Source organism: Tursiops truncatus, chromosome 12 (genome assembly GCF_011762595.2).
Source record: "Tursiops truncatus isolate mTurTru1 chromosome 12, mTurTru1.mat.Y, whole genome shotgun sequence".
Lineage (NCBI taxonomy): Eukaryota > Metazoa > Chordata > Mammalia > Artiodactyla > Delphinidae > Tursiops > Tursiops truncatus.
In genome coordinates this window covers 18,295,968-18,321,063 of record NC_047045.1, presented here as the reverse complement: position 1 = coordinate 18,321,063, position 25,096 = coordinate 18,295,968, and the positions used below count along the sequence as shown (strand labels likewise).

At 38.2% G+C, this 25,096-nt stretch overlaps 1 protein-coding gene and 1 long non-coding RNA gene across 2 annotated transcripts in view; both read left to right on the top strand.

Annotated features, from left to right (window-relative positions):
• Positions 1 to 701: 701 nt before the first annotated feature.
• On the top strand, positions 702 to 21,914 carry LOC141275993 (uncharacterized). The gene is made up of 5 exons (XR_012324727.1): positions 702 to 787; positions 10,882 to 10,949; positions 15,177 to 15,241; positions 17,651 to 17,796; positions 21,088 to 21,914. It is a non-coding gene; the product is annotated as an uncharacterized lncRNA (long non-coding RNA).
• Positions 21,915 to 22,369: 455 nt separating this feature from the next.
• The window catches only part of ME1 (malic enzyme 1), a 198,006-nt gene continuing 195,279 nt past the window's right edge, over positions 22,370 to 25,096 (top strand). Inside the window, exon 1 of the mRNA XM_073789391.1 lies at positions 22,370 to 22,405. Within this exon, the coding sequence (XP_073645492.1) occupies positions 22,385 to 22,405 (21 nt within the window). The 5' untranslated portion in view covers positions 22,370 to 22,384. The remainder of the gene's footprint in view (positions 22,406 to 25,096) is intronic.

The window sequence follows — 25,096 nt, the reverse complement described above, 5'->3', positions numbered from 1 at the left end:
GAAACTGCATAACTCGGCTGTCTGCCTTTATCATTATATGTTCTTCCTGTGTATCTCTATGTCTTCATATGATCATCTTTTTGTAAGGACACCAGTCAGATTAGGGTTCCACCCTACTGCAGTATGACCTCATCTTAACTAATTATATCTGCAATGGCTCTATTTCCAAATAATGTCATATTCTGAGGAAATGGTGGTTAGGACCTCAACGTATCTTTTTGTGGAGGGAAAAAGAGTTCAATCCATAATAATAACTTCTTTACATACCATACCTATAATAAAATAAAATTAAAAGTAGTAGGAATGCTAAGTATTGAATTTGTAAAATGTTTAATATCAGATTTTGTTTGAAATGGATATATTTTCCTTCTAATTATATATGATCGCTTCAGTTTTTTTTTTTCTCTTCCAAATCCCTTTGAACGAAGCCATGGGCAGTAGAATATACAACATGGCTTGGATACGCAGCACAGCAGGGCCTAGATAATGAGATAATTTTCCCCACATCTTGGGGAAAAGAATGAAATGTATTTCTTTATGAACGCTATTTTTAAAATATAAACTCACAACATTCTCCAGGAGCTAGAGCCTAAGAGTTCCCACTGGGGATCTGTCATCCATCAGAAGCAGCCTCTAGGGAGGGGTAGGGAGTTTCTCCATGGCCGGGAGAGGCTGCAGCAGCCCCCGCCTTTGCTGGGAGTGTGAGGCAGTGACAGCAGCAATGAGGGAACAGATCGGGTGGCAGCAGTTTGGGGCAGATCTTCAGCACCTTCATCACAAATACCCGGTAGGATCCAATTGGTGGCCTTGCCAGTGGGGCCAGAGAGGCAGAGGGAGCCTTTTCCTTCATGGAGGCAGAGAATTTGCTTGAAGGGAAAGAGGAGGGGCTGATAAGGAATGGGGGAGGGCATGGGGGCCCACAGAGTCTGCAATCTTGGCGACCTCAGCTGGACCACAGCCACGGTGTCAGGAGCAGGTTAAGCCTGGCCACTGTCAGCAGGAGAGGATGCAGAGCCCAATCACTGACAGGTTTGGGAAGTTTAGGTTCATATCTGTTGCAAAGTTTTTCTCTACCAACTTGGCATCACAGGGACTTCCAGAGCTGGAGTAGCCCTGCTTGGAGGTGCTTTTGTTGCTGCTCCAGGCCAGGGGCCTGCCGCCCTTGGAATCCATGGTCCTCCTGTGCGGCACGGTTCTGTTGGAACTGGACACGGTGGCTCTGTGACTTGCGGCACTTCGGCGTGAGAATCAAGATCAGTGAAGAGGTAGATGGAGGTGTTGCTGGATTTCGGGCCTCTCGGCTGGTACAGGGTAGGATCAGGGCTCTGCCATTTAGTCTTAAAACAGACATGGTTTTTTCCTCTGCTCAGGGAATTTGATTCTCATATTCTTGATTATTACCAATGGTGAGAAATGTTCATGCAAATAGGTAATAAAAATTTTTATAACCACTCAAAAATTTATGATGGTTAAAATTATATTGTACATAAGGAATCCATTGGCCTTTCCTTTTTTTTTAATATTATTACTTTATTTTTATTTATTTATTTTCTTTTGGCCGCGTTGGGTCTTCATTGCTGTGCACGAGTTTTCTCTCGTTGTAGCAGGCGGGGGCTACTCTTTGTTGCGGTGCGTGCTCTCGTTGCAGTGGCTTCTCTTGCTCCAGAGCACAGGCTCTAGGCGTGCGGGCTGCAGTAGTTGCGGTTCACGGGCTCTAGAGCGCAGGCTTAGTAGTTGTGGCACATGGCGCACGGGCTTAATTGCTCCGCGGCATGTGGGATCTTCCCAGACCAGGGATTGAACCCGTGTCCCCTGGGTTGGCAGGTGGATTCTTAACCACTGCACCACCGGGGAAGTCCCGGCCCTTCCTTTTTTTTTTTTTAAAATTTCGTTGACATATGTAATAGTAAATTTCATGAGAGTGAATTTTGAATCCAATCAAATTTTCTCTTTTTTAATTGAAGTATGGTTGATGTACAACGTTGTGTTAGTTTCAGATGTACAGCAAAGGGATTAAGTTATACACACATATATATCTATTTTTTTCAGATTCTTTTCTCTTATAGGTTATTATGCAATATTGAGTATAGTTCCCTGTGCTATACATTAGGTCCTTGTTGATTATTTCTTTTATATACAGTAGTGTGTATATGTTAATCCCAAACTCTCAATTTATCCCTCCCCCTACCTTTCCCCTTCGGTAACTATAACTTTGTTTTCTATGTCTGTGAGTCTATTTCTATTTTGTATATAAGTTCATCTGTATCATTTTTTTTAGATTCCACTTATAAGTGATTTCATAACGATATGTGTCTTTCTCTAGCTTACTTCACTTAGTATGATAATCTCTATGTCAATCCATGTTGCTGCAAATGGCATTATTTCATTCTTTTTCATGGCTAATAGTCCTTTGTATAAATATACCGCATCTTCTTTATCCATTAATCTGTCGATGGACAGTTAGGTTGCTTACATGTCCTGGCTCCCGTAAATAATGCTGCAGTGAACATTGGGGTGAATGTATCTTTTCAAATGATTGTCTTCTCTGGATATATGCCCAGGAGTGGGATTGCCAATCACATTTTCTCTCGATGCACAAGCCTGCCTTGTTAGGATGGTCACCCTGCAGCTACCTTGGAGGCTGCTAAAAGTGGAGTTGGCACTAATATCCCTGAGGACTGAATCTGGTCCTCTGATTGCTGCTCCCATAAGAAGGAACCCCTCCCTACCTGGCTTCCCCACCACTGCCAGCTATAACTTGAGCTGTGTACTCCCCTCTTTGGGCTGCTAAAGTTGATATGCACCTTGGCCTTGGAAGCGAGTTCCGTGTTGCTGGGAAGGAGAGAGGCACACTTTCAGATCCATTCTTCTTAGTGGCCTTCATAGGATAACAGAATAAAAGTGCTTGTAATGACGGCCATCAGCTAGGAGGTTCTGTACTTCCAGGCACCGTCTGGGTAAAGCAATCAGTATCTCTTTGCTTTCTGCCTGTTGGAAAGCTCTGAGGTAGAGGAAGTTAAGTCCTTAAATGGGCAACTAGTTAAGCAAGAGAAAAAACAAAGGAGTGTGGTGTCCCAGAAACCAAGGAGAGTGTAGCCCACAAAGTCAAGTGCTGATGACACTCTTGGAAGACAAGGACTGAAGGATTTCCACAGAGAGGTCGTGGGAATACTGTACTGCTCATTGGAGGGAGTAGTTTCAGTCAGTGACAGGAGCCCAAGCGTAAACTGCCACGGGTTCCGGAGAATGGCAGTGAGGAGTAGGGATGGTAGAGGCAGGCATCTCTTCTACAAGCTCGGCTTACCGCTCAGTGCCTCTAAGCTTCCTAGTTGGTTTTGTTTCGTTTCTGTAAAGTGGGCAAACATTAAAACCCATTCCCACCGGATTGTTGGGAGGTTTGAAAGAATTAACATGAAAGCTTTCTGAAAATTATAAAGCACCAGAAATGTATATCTCTACGTTAGCAGGTATCTTTAGTTCTAATGAAAGTTTGTGATTCCTCCATGCCGACCCCTACTCCCACCTCCACCCACAAAAGCCATCTCTTTTCAAATCTAGCTTTTTTTTTTTTTTTTTTTTTTTTTTTGCTGTACGCGGGCCTCTCACCCACTGTGCCCTCTCCCGTTGCGGAGCACAGGCTCCAGACACACAGGCTCAGTGGCCATGGCTCACAGGCCCAGCCGCTCTGTGGCATGTGGGATCCTCCCGGACCGGGGCACGAACCCGTGTCCCCTGCATCAGCAGGTGGACTCTCAACTGCTGCGCCACCAGGGAAGACCTAGCTTTCTTTTTTTTTAAAAGGGTGGTGGGCTTCCCTGGTGGCACAGTGGTTAAGAATCCACCTGCCAATGCAGGGGACATGGGTTCGAGTCCTGGTCCAGGAAGATCCCACACGCCACAGAGCAGCTAAGCCCGTGAGCCACAACTACTGAGCCTGCATGCCACAACTGCTGAAGCCCACATCTAGAGCCCCTGCTCCACAAGAGAAGCCACTGCAATGAGAAGCCCACACACTGCAATGAAGACCCAATACAGCCAAAAATAAAAACAAATTAATTAATTAATTAAAAAAAAAAAAGGTGGTGAACCAGGAACCAGAGCTGGGTGGAGTCAACATTTCCTGATCCCCCCTTTGGTGCCCAGGTGGTAATGGAAGGAAATGCCCTGGCATGTCATGAAGAAAGGAAAGAAAATTCCTTCAAAGAGCTGTCTCTCTGCAAACTATTGGATTTACTCTCTGAAAAGGAAGTGTTTTTGTATTAATAGTGATGCAGCTTTGGCGAAATGCTGAGAAGAAGCCAACAGACATGATGATTAATTCCTTGAAATTTGCAGAGAATATAAACTGGAGGAAGGGCTGGGAGTGTAGATTTGGGCTAGAAGTGGCCTTGGCTGGGCCTGAAAGTCCTAGTGGAAACAGATCACTGGAGGGGCCCACCTGAGAAGCCAGCCCCACCATTCCAAGCCTAGGTGGGGCTTACTTTGATGTTTAGCTAAAGAAGGAGTATGTTCCAGAAGAAACTATTCCTAGATCAAAAAGCTTGGCTTCCTTTCCCATCGTGTTTTCATGGTACAGCAGTTAAGCTGGGTAACAGGTCTGTGTAGCGTTGAAGCAGTATCAGGCATAGCTACATGTAACTGTAATTCTGTACCCTTCAATCCTGGAATTGTATTTACCTTTGCAATCGAACCATTTCACCTTGTGCACATAACTGTCTGATTGCCTAGGTAGACCATTCAACAGGGGGTTGACCTTAGGAAAAGAATATCAAAACTATTTTCAGTATAAACTAAGACAGTAGTTTGAATGACTATTTTCATTTTCTGAAAACTTCCTTCAGAGCAAAATTGCACCAAAGTTAAACAGGCAAGAAAGACTTTATTCAAGTCTATTGCGTTAGGGAAGAACTAACTCTGAATGTCAGAACTAACTCTGAACCCAGCTTCACTGGAGAAGGGTAGGTTTTTTAAGGGTTGGGGGAGCTGGAGAATGTTAGAGAAAGTCATAGGTCATCTGTGTTTGCTAAGTGGCTTTATCCAAAGGAAAAATAAACTCCTCATACCTTTATGACAGGAGGTAGTTTTGCAACTTGGAAGAAGGTACCCACTGAATTTAGGCTCCTACCCTCCCAGGAAGCTGGGAGATAGAGGTGCTGTCTCCTTTGATGATTACATTTTAAAGAGATAGCTCCCAGGTCATGGAGAAAGATATTCCTGAATTGTGAAACTGACAAGAGAGTTTTTAAAGGGCATCTCAAAGGGACAGAGAAATAATTTACAAGTTTTCTAAAGACAGTGATCTAAGAAAAGGGAGGACGGGGGCCCGAGAATGAGGAAGAAGGCTTTCTAAAGTTTAGTCTGGCTGAAGGAGATGTTAAGGCCACCTTAGTCCCTGGTCACATGATAAATGATCATTGAGCAAAAATTATTTCACTATTAAATCTAATTACTCAACTGTATGTCAACTCCACTTCTGTTTTCTTCAGTAAAATTGCCATCTGTTCTCATCGTTGCAAGCCTCCAATTAGCACCGTCCGATAGAACAATCTGCAATGATGGAAATGTTCTGTAGTCTGCACTGTCCAACTCAGTAGCCACTAGCCACATGTGGCTACTGAGCCCTTGAAATATGGTTAGTGTGACCGTGGAATTGAATTTTTAATTTTAACTGATTTAAATAATCACACGTGGCTAGTGGCTGCCATATTGGGCAATGTAACCTCCAAATCTATCTCACCCTCATTTTATCAGCAGAAAAAAATGCTATCAAATGTAACATCTATGACTGTATCATTCTTCAAGGAAGAATTATCAGTGGAGTATAGGGATACTTACACTCACTTTGCAGGATGCTGGTAAGAATGAAGCCAGGTACTGTATGTAAAAGTGCCTCGCAAAATGCTTAGTGTAAACTAGGTACCCAACAATCTTAGTTTCCTTTTCAGTCTCCTTCAGGGGGCACGTGATAAATCGCGGCAGGGTCTTCACCATTTAGAACATAGCGGTAGGGCCTTGATTGTGTGGGTGTTAGAGGAGCAGGTGTGTTATTGTTCGTCACCATTACAACGCACAGATGCTCTTGCTGTTTTGTGATCTACAAGATGTTACTTAATCTTGGAACCAATCTCCTCTTTTTATTGCCTCAAATTAAAATGCCAAAGCTTAAAATTAGAAATTGCAAGCATTTGTTCTTCTCTTTCTGAAATACCATATGCACATATATATGGAATCTAAAAAAAAAAAAAAAAAAAGGTTCTGAAGAACCTAGGGGCAGGACAGGAATAAAGACGCAGACATAGAGAATGGACTTGAGGACACGGGGAGGGGGAAGGGTAAGCTGGGACGAAGTGAGAGAGTGGCGCGGACATAGATACACTAGCAAACGTAAAATAGATAGCTAGTGGGAAGCAGCCGCATAGCACATGGAGATCAGCTCGGTGCTTGTGACCACCTAGAGGGGTGGGATAGGGAGGGTGGGAGGGAGATGCAAGAGGGAGGGGATAAGGGGATATATGTATATGTATAGCTGATTCACTTTGTTATACAGCAGAAACTAACACACCACTGTAAAGCAATTATAGTCCAATAAAGATGTTTAAAAAAAGTGCTAAATTCCTTAACTTGGAAAAAAAAAAGAAATTGCAAGCATTTGAGTTACTCTCAAGACATTTAATATTATCTATTATTGCATAATGTTATTGATGCACTCTTTTCCTCAGAAGAATTAAAGCAAACAAAAACTAGAAAAATACTGTATCAGAACATCCATACTCTGAAGATTCCTCTGGTGTAAAGACATGATTTTATATATTATATGTTTTTAAAAAACTGATCTCTTCTGTGGAGAGTGAGTTATATAATTAAGAATGTGGGATACACAGAGGAGGAAAGGAGTAGCGTGTATAATGAGGGAAAGAGAATGCTTTTGGCAGATCTTGGCGTACTGCAGTTAGCCTTAGTCTGAAGTGAAGATGCTCTAGGCCCCGCCATCAGGAACTCCACATTATTAAGCTATGGTCACACAGCTGGTTTCTCCCACATACGATGTTCTCGCCTATGTCTGAGTTGGCTTTTTCCTCCACTGTTAATTACTGTCATGTATTTTCACTTGTTTTCAATAGTTCCGTCTTAATTTTCTCTTGGGAACTGTACAGTGATAAGTGGCCTCAAGAGGTAGTAAAATTTTTATAACTTGACCAGGGTGTTTATATGAAAAGTAAATATTTTGAATGACCTACCCTTACTCTTTTAAATTCAAGACTGGAGTGTTGTATTCAACAAAAAGTAGAATAGTGGAACCCCTGTCTCAGATCCCATCACATTGCCACTTAAGAATAAATGAATTGTAGCAGTTTATTTCGTAATCGGTTTGAATAGGGAGGTGTCGTATACTGCCTTTTTATTCTGAATCTTATACCAAGAAGATATGACCCATTTCTCAACAGCTAAAAATGCGTACTGCCAGCAAAATGTTCTTAAAACAACTCAGATTGACACAATGTAGAAATGATAAGGTTATACCTTGTTAACAAATAATATTAAAGCAGATGCCAATAATCCAGTTAAGATATTTAATGTATACAATTGCAACTTACACTTTTCAGGGTCATGACTATAGTGTAATGTAAGACACAACTATTCAACTATGTTTCCTTTGCCAGAAGTTGAACATATAATACAAAGCAAGGAAGGAAACTAACATTTGCCAGGCCACTTCTATATGCCTGGTGCACATATGAAAAGGACTTTTAAAATCCAGTTTTGTAAATCCATTTTTAGTTCTCATCTGCCTGACCTCTCTCCTCTACTGAATTCACTTGACTTCTTCACTTTCAACCATTGCATGATTCCTTTGGATACCACAAGTCACCTTTATGTTGGAATGATCGACTAAACAGGCCAATATTCTGTATTCTGCAAATACATTATAACTTGCCTTCACTCAATTTTTTATATCAGTTAAGAAGCATATTAACTTCACATGAATAGCTGCTGAAATCACCATAACCTTTTAAGAAAATTAACTAGGAATATCCTTACCTACGAGCATTAAAAAGCTAAACCAAAAAGAATTAGCAAAAAATTGGGAGGTTGGGAAGTGCTTAAGATTTCTGAAAAAGATCTCTCACAAAGTTAGTCACTTACGATCTTTCTAGAGGCCATGATTTATTGTTTTATCTCTGCATCATAACTAATCTCTTTTCAGAATATCTTTTGTCCACAAATCCAAAAGTAACTCCTTTCAAACACCTGAGGCAAACATTTCTGATTAATGAAATATTCATCAGACATTGACACCTGAAAAAACTTCAGTACTTGATTAAAAAAAAAACCATGATTCTGAATATATTCAAGGTATAAGGTAATAGTATCAGCTAATCCTATTAATGCTAATACTGTATTAGGTAGACTAATTCTTTCCAGGAATGACTCCTGGGACATTGCCAATGTCTGTTTCCTTTTTTCCATCGTTTGACTCCTTTTCAGAGTTCATTATATAAGCTCTGCTTAGATATTCACCCTGAACAATTTATGAGATTACTACAGTTTTCTTACTTTACTGAAAACTTTCCATTTTATAGTTTCAAAGATTTGTTTTTTTTTTCCTAAGGAATTATCACATTTGAAACACAAATATATTTCACGTTCCACACCATCCAGCTAGGAATAAAGGATAATGTCTCAGTAATTGTGTAAATTCACATTCTTGGGTTCCAAGCAACACTTTCAGAAAAGGTTAATTTTCTCTTTTGTTATTTCCAAAAGAAAGAAATCCTGTTGTAGAATAATATCCCATGATGAATTACATCATGGAATCAGACTCTTACAGTTGGATCTAATCCAATATCCCACCCAATGAAAGAATCCATTATTTAGTATAACTTAGCACCCTGATGGATGGTCATCTAACCTTGAGGTAAAGTCCACCAGGGATGGGAAACTCATCATAAAAACCTTGTTCTGTTTATGGTATAGTATAAAGTCCACTGGTTTTGCAACCTGACAGGCTGGATTACAATCCCAGTTCTAACAACATGAGGTGGGGCAAAGTTACTTACCTTCTCTGAGCCTTGTCTTTTTTGCCTATTTCTGGCATATAAGTGCTCAAAAAATAGCTAATGGCAAACTATGAAGACAAAACTGGTTAATGTAAAGTATGCTCAGTAATTGATCCCCACAGAAAAAATTTTTTTTTCTTCTGTTAAGCCCCAATCTGCTTCTCTGTAAATTAATTCATTCAATAAATATTTATAGGAACACTGTTCAAGCTACAGTATCTAACTGTGAACAAAGCTGAAGGGACCTTATTCTCAGGGAAATTATAGTCTAGTGGGAAAAAATGGACTAGCAGACAAAAATTAAATGAACTAAGTTTATAGGGAAAAAATTAAATAATAGTCTAGGTTTTCGACTAAAACCTCGAATGAAAACAATACTCCAGATGTAGCCCAAACGACATGGAATACAGCGACAGCATCTCTTCCTTTCACCTGGATTCTGTACTTCACTCCTGGGACATAAACTTGCATTATCTTTTTTTGTAGTGACTATAGCCCAATACTAAGTTGTCATCAACTAGAAGGACTGGGTCTTTTCCACAGGAACTCCGCTCTGGACACCTTGTGCCCTTCCTATGCTACACGGTTGTTTCTGTACTAGAGCTCTGTGGTTTACTTCTGCTATCTTGTTAGTTTCAATCTAATTCTTCCCGCCTCTTGGAGAGGTTTTTGCTTGTTTGTTTTCGGATTTTTTAATTGAGGTATAGTTGGTGTACAATACTGTGGAGAGGTTTTGAATCTTAATTCTCTCCTCTACTATCTTAGCTATGCTTCCATTCTCCATGTCATTCATAAATTTAGTCAGTATGTTGCTAGACCTATAAAATGGGCATCCAGCAAACACAAACAAATCTCAGAGCCATGCTAATTTGTTAAAGAAATATAATTTGCCCGTGAGAAGGAAAAGTCACACCACAAGGGATGATTTCCTCCATCATCCATGTTTTCTAAATTATCTATATTAGGCATGAACTATTATTATAATTTAAAGACATTATAAAAAATATATCTTACATTACTTTTTTAAAAGGTATGCCTGCTACAGTTTCATCTAAAAAGTTGAAGAGTGTTAAAGAAAAAAGACAATGACAGAGCACTGTGTCATTCTATTAGAGAGTTCTCTCCTGGCTGATACAGGGCTGTTAATTTATTATTAGGACTGTTAATATAAACCCAACTCTTCCTGGGCCATAGTAACATATTACTAATTGTATTAATACAGGAAAGTAGCAACAAAATGAGGATGCAGGCCTTTGATTCCATGTCCTCATATCTGTTATCTTCTCAAAAAAATGAGATTATCTGGTGGAATTTCTACTTCTTGGATTAAAAGTAATTTTCTCAAGAATTCATGGAAATAATGATTAACTGTTTGAATCAAACAAAAAAATTTTCTTTTGTGCTATAATGTATACTTCAAAAACTAAACTAAAGAGTTTAGAATTAAAACTTTGAAACTTGGCATAAAATGAACACTCGGAGGACCAAGAATGCATTTCTGAGTGTGGGAAAGCATTTGCCTTTGACAAAAATTTAGAATAAAAAAAGAATTTGCTGGGTGTGGGCAGAGAATTCATCCTTATTCAGAGAGAAATGGTTACATGATTTTAATAATTGTTTTGATAGTGTACACACTGACCTTGAGAAGTTCAGTTTGATTTGAATTTTTATCTATCCCTTTATTTCCCTGAAGATCTGACACTTGAATCTGATTCCTGTTTTGGAAAATTTAATATGTGCCTTTTTTCTAAAACTTGCCAGTGAAGCAGACACGATCAGTTCATTGCCTTAATAACATTATCCTCTTTTCTCCATCTCCCAGGTCACTTGCTGATCTCAGGGCAAGAGCTGAGATGGAACATGATGGGTGGAGCTGTGCCATCGGCTCAGGTCAGGAAAGGGGGAGAGGACTGAGATGAAGAACGGTTTTTGGTTGATAAAACACAGCAATGTCTTTCTAACCAGTTTCCCTAGAAAGAAAGCATAGGGTCTTGATGAAGACATTTCTTATGTCTTAACAGATCTCATATCAACGACATTCATTGATTTTGACTAAAACCTAAGGGAGGAAAAATGTCTGCATCTTACTACTTAAAATAGAAGTTAGAGAAAGTCCTGGGGCATGTGCAATCCCTCTGTCTCTTCAAGTGCAGGTCAACAAACATTTCTTGAACTACCATGCCCCAAGCACTAGGCATTCAGAGATTAATGAAATGTATGTCTTGCTCTCAAAGAGCTCGTAATCAAGCAGCAAAGAGATACACTTAAACAGATTTGACTTGGAGGTAAGCACAGTCAAGGTATGCCCAGATTACTGTATGATCACAGAGGGGATTCCTAGAGGGGATTCCTAGAGGAAGTGATCCCTCTAAGCCCATAATATAAACTTCTCAGAGAAGCATGTCCATCTCTGTTTCTCCAGCATCTGGCCCAATACCCAGCCCATAGTGAGTGCTGCATAAATATTCGCTGGACTGAACTGAGTATATTTTACTGATGTTAAAAAAGTTTTATGAAAGATCAGAAGGGCTGATTTACGGTGAACTGTATATTTCCATGAAAGCTTGAAAGAATTCAGGAAAAACCTGCTTATTTTCTCCACAACGTTTATCACACCAAATATTGTATACATTACTGTTTATTGTCTTCCACCCCCTTACCCTCAGGAATGTGAACTCCCTGAGGATGGGACTTGTATTTCCATTGCCTAGAACTGTGGCCGGCATCTAGTAGATACTCTGTAAATATTTGTTGAGTGAATATGGAGCTCAACACTAGTTACATTGATGAAATGGACAGTTTAAAAGAAAATTCAATAATTTTGCTTTACTTTTTTTGTGTTTATATGAAGCAAATTCATGAGACTCTGTATGAGAATTCAGTGCCTAAATTCTTGTTGCCTAGGACAATGGTTCTTGTTCTTTTGAGAAGCTCATGAATGCTATTAACTCCTTCTACAGAAAATGCACAAACACATCAAGTTTTCACATCTATAAATAAACAAAAAAATCTGGTTGAGGACCCTTGACCTAGTGAGAAGGGGAAGTTTTTAAAAAGAATTGACTAGACTGTTTTATGGATTTGTTTATTTTTTGGCAACAATTGTAATGTCCACCTATCATGGCCCTTTATCTTAATTTATTTGTAAAATGAGAGTTATGAATGACAGATGTGTCAAACAAGCTATATTCCATGATATTATCTAGCTCAATACTGAAGCATATTTTGGAAAACTATATTACTTATTTCATTTTGACTCGTTTTAATTTTGTTTAGTCAAAAAAGTGGTTTTGATATATCAAATGTTCAGATATAGCATTAATCAGTGAAAACTAGGCAATTATTTTAAAATGCCTATAAGAAATATCTCCTTACCCCCCATTTAAAAAATCTTAAAGTACAAAATAGACCACATTTTATTAAAATAAAACCCACTAACCCTTGGAAATTGTTATCCAAAAGCGTTGAGATCTGAAAAAGCTCTGGAATTATAAAGAATTTCCCATATCAGGTGTGGTAGGCAGTCTCTAAAATGGCTCCCAAAGACACCTACCTCCTGGTATTCACACACTTTGTGCAATCTCCTCTCCCTGAGTGTAGACAACCTAGTGATTTGCTTCTAAAGATTCGAACAGGGCAAAAGCGATGGATGTCGCTCCTGAAATTTGGAAGCTCGTGCTGTGCTCTCTCTCTCTCTCTCCGGTTCTTCTTGCTTGTTCTAATGGAGCAAGCTGCTGTGGTTACCCTGCCCTGTGTGGAGTCCCACACAGCCAGCAAGGCCAACCAGAAACTGAATCCTGCCAACATTCACCTCAGTGAGCTTGGAATCTGATCCTCCCTGGTCGACTTTTGAGATGAAAGCAGCCCTGGCCATCACCTTGACACAGCCTTGAGAGAGACCCCGAACCGGAGTGTCAAGCTAAGCTGCCTTCAGATTCCTGCCCCACAAACACTGTGAGATAAAAATGTTATCTTAGATCATTCAGTTTTTTGGTAACTTCTTACACATTAATAGACAACAAAATACATCAAGAACTACCTTATCTACTGTCAGGAAGACGCTGATGTTGTAACTAAAATGTTAAAATGGCCTTTAGGGTAGATGTCAATAAATCAATAGTATTTCATAGTAAGGGGAGCATATTTCCAGCAGAACTATCCTTACTAAGATCTCAGTTCACTCATTTTTAAAAAATTATCTAATTTTATGGTTCTCCAAAAACATTTTGTCCCCCCTAAGTTTTGTTTGTAGCATTTAACTTCTGTTTCATTTTAATAAGTTGAATGGGTAGAAATATTAGCAACCTATTAGAAAACTAATAGATTTAATTTTTGATGGATTTTTTAAAGCATTTACTTTATTGAAGTATAGTTGATTTATCAATACAGTGTGTTTCTGGTGTACAGCAAAGTGATTCATATATATATATATATATATATATATATATATATATATTCTTTTTCCATCATGGTATATTACAAGATATTGCATACTGCTATACAGTAGGACCTTGTTGTTTATCCATTCTCTATATAATAGTTTGTGTCTGCTAATCCCAAACTCCCAATCCATTTCTCCCCCACCCACCCTCCTCCTCGGCAACCACAGGTCTATTCTCTATATCTGTGAGTCTGTTTCTGTTATATTGATAAGTTCATTTGTGTCATATTTTAGATTCCACACATAAATGATATCAAATGATATTTGTCTTTCTCTGTCTGACATTTCACTTAGTATGATAATCTCTAGTTCTATCCATATTGCAGCAAATGACATTATTTCATTCTTTTTTATGGCTGAGTAGTATTCCATTGTATACATATACATTGTATACATATACATGTATACATGTACCACATAAATGTTGATGGACATTTAGGTTGTTTCCATGTTTTGGCTATTGTAAACTTAGGGATGCAGGTATCTTTCCACATTATGGTTTTGTCCAGATATATGCCCAGGAGTGAGATTCCTGGACCATATGGCAATTCTGTTTTTAGTTTTTTGAGGAACCTCCATACTGTAAAACTAATAGATTTGATAGTTTCATTAAATGACTGTATAGAAATAAGGAGATACCTGAAAAAAACATGTAGCTATTATGTTTATAAATAAATTTATATTTACTGATGGTTTTAAAGTAATTGGAGTGTGGTAAATATTTATTTATAAATTTCTAAAAGGAATCTCTCTAAGGAGATTTCAAGTTTAGGCTGGGTTTATTAAGTACTCTAGTTCCTGTAAGAATATTATAGATCATAAAGATTGTCGGGAGTAGAGCTGGGAAACAAAAGGAACATAAATTCAAATAAATGTATCACTAAGGGAAGAAATAGCTCTTTCCTCTGAGTTTGATGAAGGTTTTAAAGCAGGTAATTTTGAAAAATATTGTAAGGCTGTATCTTCCTTAAGATGTGGGAGCTAGGAGTAGGGCATGTGAAAAAGTGGAATCTTTAGGTACAAGAGGTACAAGAACATTAAAATACTGTGCTTCTCTCTGCTGCTCTTTAAATGTTCAGAAACTACTATAAGGCTTCAAATTTATAGGACTTTTTTCTTATGCCCTTTTACTTTTGCTATGTACAGATCTATTATGAAGAATATATACAGATTAGAGGAAGATATTGTAATTAAAAAACTATTTTATTCTCATGAGATAGATTTAATGTCTCCCCAACAGATATTATCAGGAAAATTGCAAGCAAAACTGTATATAACAAAGTCCAGTTGATTTAATATTTGTATTTTCTCCTACTATGTATCAGTTTCCCTGTAGACAGGGCTAACAAGTCAAGTACGAATCAACTCTGGGACATGACCTGTACAACTGTCAATCATTTATTCTCTGACAAACGTAGAGCTGTTTCTGAACTTAGTTCCAAAAGCTTGAAGGCATTTTGTTATACTCCTTTTCACAGTGATTTGTATCATTTTGCTCTAACTTGGCCTGTGTTCCAGAAGTTTCCTCCATTTTTCTGCTCAGCATAGACTTTTCATTTTTTGCTCCCTGTTTTCTTTTTTCCCCATTGCATCAGTAGTGGTTTAGTAAAGCATAAAGAAAGGCAAGGTAAGGGCTGAAGAGGGAGAGTGGGGAATTATTTGTTGTTTTTGTGCAGGTCCGGCTCACCTGATAGAACTTGATTCCTGCCTTGCTATTATTCTCCACCACAGGAAGACAATGGTAAGGGCATAATGGCCCCAGATCTTTCCGAAGCCTAGTTTCACTGCATGACGCAGCAGGAGAGGAAAGTGCTCTCAGAATCCACCTTTTAACCTCAATTAGCCACAGATGATAAACAGGCTGTCCGGGGCTGGGAGGTGGGGTGGGGGTGGGCGGGGAGCACAGGGAAGGTAATTGGTTGCTTCCTCCAACATTTTTGGCGTATGGTTCTAGCAAAGAATACCTATCCCCCAAATCTGAATAAGCACAGGGCTGGAAATGCACTATTACATCTAAGGTTTATATCCCTCCCGCCATCCCTACCTTTCCCCTTTAAGCCTGGTTATTTTCAGAACCCCAGAGTGACTTGTGACTTAATAACTCTCCTGCTGCATCTATACGATTTTTTTCTCCTGCCCCCAAATTCCCAGTTTTCCTTCAGAAATTAGATCATGTCTTTGCCGTTTCCACTGCAGCAAAATTTATTTTAGTGTTCCACCCTGGCCTACGTGCTTTCTCCCAAGTCTCTTCATGTGTCATGAATGCACCTCTTGTGTAACTCTCCTGAGTACAACCTTTCTTACACATTTTCTCCCTCTCCCATAAACCAGGAGGTCTGGAGCTCTGCCACGGTATTAGAGCTTCAGTTTAGCACTAGACTTGAAATGCCAGGTTTCTGGTGACATTACAGATTGATGGTTGGTGCCTAAGGCTGGCTTAGTTGTATTTCTGGCGGTCACTGGATGCTGACCACTAGATACAGCCCGCGAGCTTCATGTTAACAAGGTCGATGTGTTTTGAGTTGATCTCCAAACACACAGAATATTCTGTCTCTTAAAATTCAAGTTAAGTAAGGCAACCAAATAAGGCTAGCCCTTTTATGGGTGTGATTTTTTTTGATTCATTACTTTTTATAACATCTGTTTGAGCTATACAGGCGAATAGTTTAACACAGTGTCAGAAATGAATGGCAATTTTCAAGCGCTTACTCGCTATTCATTAAAAGGAGAAATTTAAGTAGTTTTTTGGGAAACATTTCTTGTGATTGAAAAACTTTATTTGAAATTCAATCATATTTAATGTGTATTTTCTCTAACTTTAAAAGCAAGTTTTTCAAAACATGAAGCAGATACTAAGAAGTAAAAAAGCCACATAATATTGTCATTTACAGAACTGCTGTTAACATCATGTTATATTTGGAAATCAATTATTTGTTAACTAAATTCCATGATAATCTGTTATTTGGGTGAGTCTGCATTAAATGGTAAATTCAATATATAGTGTTACGAAAAATGGTTACATTTCTACACAGTTTTTTAACTTTAAATCTTTTTTTTTTTTTTTTTGGTTTGGTTTTAGTCCAGCTTTTTCAAAGTTAGAAGAGGAGGGTGGATCCACACAGGTGTTTGGCGGAGGAGGGTATTATGAAATTTATCCTCCCTGTCTCCGAGTTGCATTATGTGGTTGGCTTCAGTGCCTCCTGGCAAGCAGAGATTTTAGAATATCCACACTGTAAAGCAGCATATGCCAAAATTGTCATCTTAAATTACCTTCGGAACAAAAGAAAAAAATCGAGATTCCTAAAATTTTACAGTATATTGGGTTGTTTTGGTTTTTTTAACATCTTTATTGGAGTATAAGTGCTTTACAATGGTGTGTTAGTTTCTGCTTTATGATTATAGACACTCCCGGGTATGTTCCACATTTTAAAGTTTTTTCTGAATGTAAAAGTAATTATACAAACTTCAAACATTACAGAACTGTAAAATACAACAAGCCATCAACAGTGTGGGAGCAGATCTTTCCAAATTAAAAAAAGAGAAAACTCCATTCGGCATTCAGTGTTCAGTATTACTTTTAATATGGTATTCTTACTAAAACTAAACCAATACGTGGTTCCAACAGGCCCAGATGTCTTTGGTTTCTAATATATAATTCTTTCACTGCTCCTTGTTAGCAGTCTATGAAACTAGCCTCATTTAGTAACCTCCTAACTATTTAAGATAATTAAGGTATTATAGAATAGTGCTTTATGGCTAATTTAATATTCTGGCACTAATATATATATTTTCTATGTATTGTCATTTTTCAAAGTATTAAAAGAAAATATACCTCATTAAATCAGATTGAAAACAATTTAGAAAGCACTTTGAACTCTTGTAATATTCAGAATCAGCATCGGTGACTCCAAAACCTGGTACACTGAAGATGTAGTAAAGGTTGGGGGTCTGTATCTAAACTGAATTATAGTTTGCCCTCTAGGCAGCTTTTCTAGAATACGTGTTTCTTGTTTCCTTATGCACATTTTATATTGGTGTGAATACTTTGTATCAAGTGTACTGCCCACTGCATATTTTAGATGAACTAGTATCTAAAAAACGTGATGGGAACAAGCATTTTAATAGATCTTTTCACACTCCTATGTGGCAGGTTGTATTTTCCAAATGGCTGCAACAATCTCCTATCATACAAGCTCTTCTTACAGTGTGGCTTTGGCACTCCTCCCATTGAGACAGGCTTTTGTGACTGGATCAAGAGAGTATGGAAAAGTGACAATCTGTGACTTCCAAGGCTAGGTAAGCAAAAGGAAAAGCACTTTTTCTACCCTGTTCCCTGGAATACTTGTTCTGGAAGCCTTCAGACTCCAAGTAAGCAGTTTGACTGCTCTGAGGGTGCCATGCTGTGAGGAACCCAAATTAGCCCACAGTGAGAGACCCCATGGAGAGAACCAGAGAGTACTTGAGGTGTGTGTGTGGGGGAGAGGGAGGGGTGGGGGTGGAGAGAGAGAGAGAGAGAGAGAGAGAGAGAGGTGCCTGGACAGCCTCCAGCTACTCTAAGTTACCCCCTTTTCACTGATTGTTTAACTGCAACCACGTGAGAGATGCTGGGCTGGCACTATCCCGCTGAGGCTTCCCAAATTCTCACGTGCAGAAACCATGAGAGAGAATGAAATTGTTATTATTGTTTAAAGCCACTAAATTTGGGAGTAATATGTTACATACCGATAGATAAATGGAATACCCTACAAGCTTTTCCAAATTTCTCATAACATAATTTCCCTGCTTCCCATAGAATCTGAGTAGCTCTACCACTCCTCAGTCTAGGGAAGAGGTTTGGATCAGTGCGGATATAATGGCCAATGAGAGTGGTCAGCTGTAGCATGCAACTCATAAAAAATTGACCGGGATAGAGAAATGATGTGTTATGGAAGCTGTTCTGTGGTGATATCTTGGAAAAACTAACAAATCAGGGGAACTTCCAGGGATTCAGCTATACTTTGAAGCATCTTCATCTCCAAATTTAAAAACACAAAATTTAAACAAAAACAAGTGACTTCAAATAATATTTACTTTGTTACAAGAGTAAAAAATACAAGAAGAATCTAGTACATTAGATAAGCCTACAGAATTAATACTCAACTCTTGTCAAGTCACTTAATTCTGCTTTCTAATGCCAAAACGTCTAAGTGCTGAAATTCTAAAAATCACTTAGGACACTCCAGTTTCTTCTCGTGATGGTGATGGGTAGCGTTTTCTTTTTAAAAGTTCATAGAGTAGTGTGCCTGATTTATTCATCTTGTTGGTTTTCATTTGATAAATATTCATCTAGTGCTTATCACTAGTCAGGCTAAATCATCTGAGGAAACAAGGGGAGGTAAGTTAACAAGGGCACACAAGTTGGAGATGGCAAAGCTGGAATAGAAGCCCAGGAATTATGGTTCCAGACTCTGTATTCTAACCTACTACTTAATCATCAGGGAAATGCAAATCAAAACCATAATGAGATATCACCTCATACCTGTTCGAATGGCAGTTATCAAAAAGACAACAAATAACAAGTGTTGGTGAGGGTGTGGAGAAGAGAACCCTCGTGCAGTGTCGGCAGGAGGGAAATTGGTGCAGTCACTATGGAAAACAGCATGGAGCTTCCTCCAAAAATTAAAAATAAAACTACCATATGCTCCAGCAATTCCACGTCTTGCTATTTATCTGAAGGAAACAAAACACTATCTCAAAAGAATACATGCACCCCACATTCACTGCAGCATTATTTACAATAGCTAAGATATAGAAACAACCTAGTTGTCCATGGATGGATAAATAGATAAAGAAAGTGTGATCTATATATATACCACATTATATATATATAATGGAATTATTCAGCCATAAAAAAGGAAGGCAATCTTGCCGTTTGCAACAAACTGGATGGACCTTAAGAGCATGGTACTAAGTGAAGTAGGTAAGACAGAGAAAGACAAATAATGTATGATCTGACTTATACGTGGAATCTTAAAAAAAAAAACAAAACGAGCTCATAGATACAGATTGGTGGTTGCCAGAGGAGGTGGGTGGGAGAGGTGGGAGAAATGGGTGAAGTGTTTTCATTTTTTGTTTTGGTTTAAATAAATTGAATTTTAAAAATCATACCAACGAATGACAGAGTTGCTATACTAAAAAGCACTTGGAAGCAATGATACAGATTTATCCATGACAGTGTTGGGGGTTGGTTTTTATCTAGATTAATTGATAAAAAGCAAATGTAAGGAAGTAGTAAAATTTCAATTCAGTGAAATTGAATAGCAAAAATATTGAACTGGATCTTTTTCATAATAGATGTAACTTTAGGTTTTAAATAATATAAGACATGCCATTAATGAATGGATACTTTATTGACAGTAGATATAATTGTACAGGATGATAAAACATTATACAGTTGTACAATCCAAATGAGTATTCCTTAGAGAACAGCCTCAGACACATTTATGCAATTCTATAGGAATAGAGTAAACGTGAATTTTTCAAGGACGATTTGAAAACTGAGGATTATTTGAAAGGCTATTGTGCCAACCATTGCAACAATGAATTTTCTATCTCCAATTCTGATGGCTCGTTAATTATTTCCAGATAAATCTTTTGCCAAAGATGAAGAGATCTACTCCCTTTATTCAGAAGGCTTAAAGGAGACAGTCAAATAAAAAAATATATATGTGAAAGAAATGTGTGTATAAATAAATAGATCATGAAATAAGTTAGAAAAGTTGTTTATGTGGAGTTTTGGAACATGGAAGTGTTGGGTCTCGCAGAAAAGACCAAAAGATATAAAACCTTCACTGCCAAGGAGTTGACAAGTTAGTAGTCATGGTAGTGAGATGACAGACAAATAATAAGTGAATTGCATTCTATATTTACATATAAAAAGTTATAGGGAGAAAAATTAAGTAAGGAAGAACCATAGAGAGTAAGGAAGGTGGGTGAAGGAAGAATAGCGATTGCTGGATTCCATGGAATGATTGGTGAAGGCCCCAGATGAAAAATGACATTTGGGCAAAGACTTGAAGGGATTGAGGGAGCCATGTAGATATTTGAGGGACAAGTGCTCCAGAGAAGGAACAGCAAGAGCAAAGGCCATGAGGTAGGAATGTGCTTCTCCTATTTGGGGAAAGGTAAGGCAGTCACAGTCAGTTAGAATAGCGGGAGGGGGGGGAGGAAAATAAAGGTAACAAAGCCACAGAGATAAAGGGACTGGGGCAGTTCCTATGGGGCCTTGTAGGCCATGTAACGACTTTGACTTCTATCATGAGTGAGGTGGGTGCCAATGGAGAATTTTGAGCAGAGGACTTAAATTTAGAACTAGTACTTATTTTTAATTTTAGTATAAAAATAGGAACTATATTTTGCAGTTGGAAATATTTCTGTGATTTTTTTTTAAGGCACAGGTTGTATGAATGTCCTTTATTTATGCAGTGAGATAAAACAATTATTATTTCAAACCAGATGTGACTGTAATTGATTCTGCCTTTTAAAGAAAGTGACATAGTTCATATCTATTGAGAAATAAATCTTTATATCGCTCTTCTATTTTCTCAGGGCATATTGAACGAGAATTCTACTCATGGAGTACTGATTTGGAACTTGTCAGACATTTTATGCAGAAATATGTTTTAAAAACTTCAAGGAAGTACTCTTTTATTCTTTGTATGATATTTCAGCCATTATGTGTTAGTGGGCTTTTAAAGGCTACTGTGGAAGCATTTGTTGTATTATTTCTATGAAAAAAATGCAATATGATTGACTTACATATGAACTTTAGGAACACAATTCGTTACCAATATGGAAACTGCCTACACAAACAGGTAGAAACAGGTAGGTAATGTTAATGATCAACCTTCAGTGGACCAAATAGTCTTAAATTTTTCAAATGGGGCAAAGAAATTTATCTGATTTTAATTTAAATATAAAACTCAATTTCATTACGAAAAAACTTTTAAGTATGTTTGTGGCAACTTGGTTATATGCATCTACTACTTCAACTAAATTTTATAAACTCTAAGTACAGAAAAAGCACTTCTGATAAAAATTTGGTGTCAAAATTGAGATGCATGGTGTGTATAAAATACACATTAGATTTCAAACACTTAGTACAAATGAAAAAAGTAAAACATCTCTTTAGTAATTTTTATATTGATAATATGTTGACATACAAATATTTTGGATATAGTATTAGGTTAAATAAAATATATGATTTAAATGAATTTCACCTGTTTCTTTTACTTTTTAAAAAACTTGGCTACTTGGAAAACTTTACATATGTGGGTCATGTTACACTTCTGTTGGATAGCATTACTCTAGATCAGTGGGTCTCAAAATGTGGTCACTTGACTATCTCCAACAGCATCACCTGGGAACTTGTTAGAAATGCAAATCATGGAGCTCCACCTCCAACTTCCTGAATCAGAGACTCTGGGGGTGGGTCCCTGCTTTAATGAGCCCCGCAACTGATTCTGATGCAAGCAAAAGTGTAAGAACCATTCTTCTAGAGCAGGGGTACAGAATTCTAATTTGGCTGCAAATTAGAATCATCTGGGGACCTTGGGCATAAAATCCAGGTACTAAAGCTACCACCCAGACCAATGAAATCAACAACCTTGGGTCCAGTCAAAAGTGTTTTTAAAGCTCTCCAGGGGATTCTAATATGGGAGGAAGATTGAAAACCACTGGCCATGATCCATGATTTTTAAACTGTGCTCTTCAGATGGGCTGTAGCTGGCTGGACCATGTTCTCCTTTCAGCTTCCGATATGTCTGCTCGCTTTCCTGTCCTGCTCATCCTGGAAAGGCAGCTGCTGTGGTGATTTTCCTGGTGGATGGAGAGATACAGGGCTTGGATGGGCAAGAAGCCTTTACAGGTATCAGAAGTTCACATTTCAAATATATCTACCTACATGCGTCAGTTATGCCTGTTACATTAAATGGCTATATTATTGGCCTTTCACTAGATTCACAGGAGGATAAACCTGGAATTAGCAGAAAATGTAAAAGCTTTGATAGAGCAGAGGTGAAGAAGAGTATTCCTTTTAACATTATTATTTTGGGTAGTTTTTGTTGTTTTTTTTTTTTTTTGCGGTACACGGGCGTTTTACTGCGGTGGCCTTTTCCTGTTGCGGAGCATAGGCTCCGGACGCGCAGGCTCAGCGGCCATGGCTCACGGGCCCAGCTACTCCGCGGCATGTGGGATCTTCCCGGACCGGGGCACGAACCTGTGTCCCCTACATCGGCAGGCGGACTCTCAACCACTGCGCCACCAGGGAAGCCCTACTTTGGGTAGTTTTTTAGGGAGGAACTTTATCTTTGTACACCGCTGTTACCACTCAGCAGTAACTGGCAGGCGGCACAGTTGCTGACTTCCACTGGTGGCTTGGATTCCACAGGGTTCTATCAGTGGTGCTAATAGAGATATTTCTATTCTCCAGTACCATGGAGATTACTCCCCTTAAGTTGCCCTAATGGTCGGTTTTCTTGCTGTAGAAAAGCTAAAAACATTGGTAAATCCAGTCAATGTAACCTTCAAAACCCAGTTCATGTCACCAGGAAATGATGGATATCAAGCAATTCATTGGTAAACTCCCACCTCCAGTTGATTGACATTAACAGGCCTTGTGGAAAAGTACCCAGCATCATTGTAGTAGAGTATAAACTTTTTCCAGTGCCCCATCTTGAAACTTCTAATGTTTGCAGTGTTAAAATGTTTTGCAAATACATACCATGACACAGACTAAATAATGTCTCCTCATGGGAAATTTATGATCTTTTAAGTTTCTATACATGTATAATATGATCCAGACTATACTAGTATTAAAATAGGTGAAACAGCTAGCTTCTTGTTCCCAAATGTAATTCAGCCAAATACTGCAAGCATATTTTTTATTACATCATTTGAAAATTATTAGCATGCTTAATGAAAACTTGTTCAGGTATAAAGGAACAGTTAAGATATAAATGATTTATGCATGTTCTGACTTAGTCTATAGATTTATTCCCAAATGACAAAATCACCGTGCAGTATCTGTATTTTTATGTGTTCATCTATATTTAATGATTGTAATATATACTAAGAATGAGATGGTATTACATTATTCCTAATAGTAGAGGTAATGCTCTTAAGGGTTAATAAAGAGAAATACTGCTTCCTTTTTTTTTTTTTTTAAAAGATGTGTTCTACAGGGCTCTAGACATTCTGTAGGGTCTTCTAGAGGATGGGGCTTTTGCATAAACTTTTGCTTAAAGAACAGAATAAAATAAGGGTGCATCTCTGTAAAACATTCTAATGAAATGACCCATGTACCCTTTTCACCTGTTACTCTAATACTCAGATACCAATAACTTATAGCTTGGTTCATCAAGGATTCCTTAGAGCCAGGTAAAGCCAGGATATGTCACCCCAAATTATGAGGACCAGAGGAATCTGCAAACAAATCTTATTCCATTAATTTCTTCCCATGTATTTACCTTCCTAGAGCTTGCCGCCCTTGGAAGCCTAAAACTGCTTTCCTTTGTCCTGTCACTTCTCTACCAATTTATTGTTCTTTGTCGAAGATGCTGTATAGATCGCAGTTCTAAGCTACTGCTTTGAGCCACTCTTCGTTTTAGGTTTCTCCTGGGTGATGTGCACTGCATGTGTTAGTTAATGAACTGTTTTTCTTTTGTTAATGTGTTATCTTCTTAGCGTCCCAGCTGACAACCTAAAATGGGTAGAGGTAAAGTGTTTCCTCCCCCCCATTAGTGCTCATTCAACTTGTATCCTCACTGCAGTAGGCAGGCAAAAAGTCAACTCTTGCCAAGGTTGCCAGTTACCCTGGGGCTGGCCACCCCAAGGATTCAACTGCCTACTTCTGATTCTGAACTTTTAGGGTTGGCCACTCTCGTAGGCCTTGTCCTCTCTAATATATCGGACACTGGGATTCTCAGATTAGAACCCCCAAAGGTCAAAGGTCTTTCCTTCATACAGAAACACACCAAGAACCAGGCGTGTTAAGATTTTTAACTAAAAAAGAAAAGAAAAATTGGAACTAATTTTACACAGCAATAATGTGTTTTTGTGTGAAGAAATACAAAATCATTTACTTAATATCACAAACCATCACACGGCTACAGCTTTTTTCTATTAGATTTTTTTCTCGTGAAAGTTACATTTGAAATGTTGCATGTGCTATTACGTATTTCCTGAATTTTCTCTGCTTGAAATCTCAATGACCTTAGATAGGAATGCTACAATCATATTTAAATATGATTAGAGTTCATTGTGCATTAAACTTGGGCAAGAAATATCTGATTTTGACCTAGTATTCTCACTGGGCATCAGAAACTACAGATTCTAGTTCCTTTGTTTGTGAATCACACGCATTCTTAACTTGTCAATTGTGTATAGAGTGACTGTAGTTTCTCATAAGGGAAATTATAGCAGAAGTTTTTCTAATGTGTTTGGTTTTTTTAATGTGTTTTTTGGTTTTTGTAATAAAACCTAAACCTACAAATCTTTAAAAAGGGTGGAAAAAGTTGGTGTTCTAGCTAACATTTATGTGGAAAAATAGGTTCTTCCC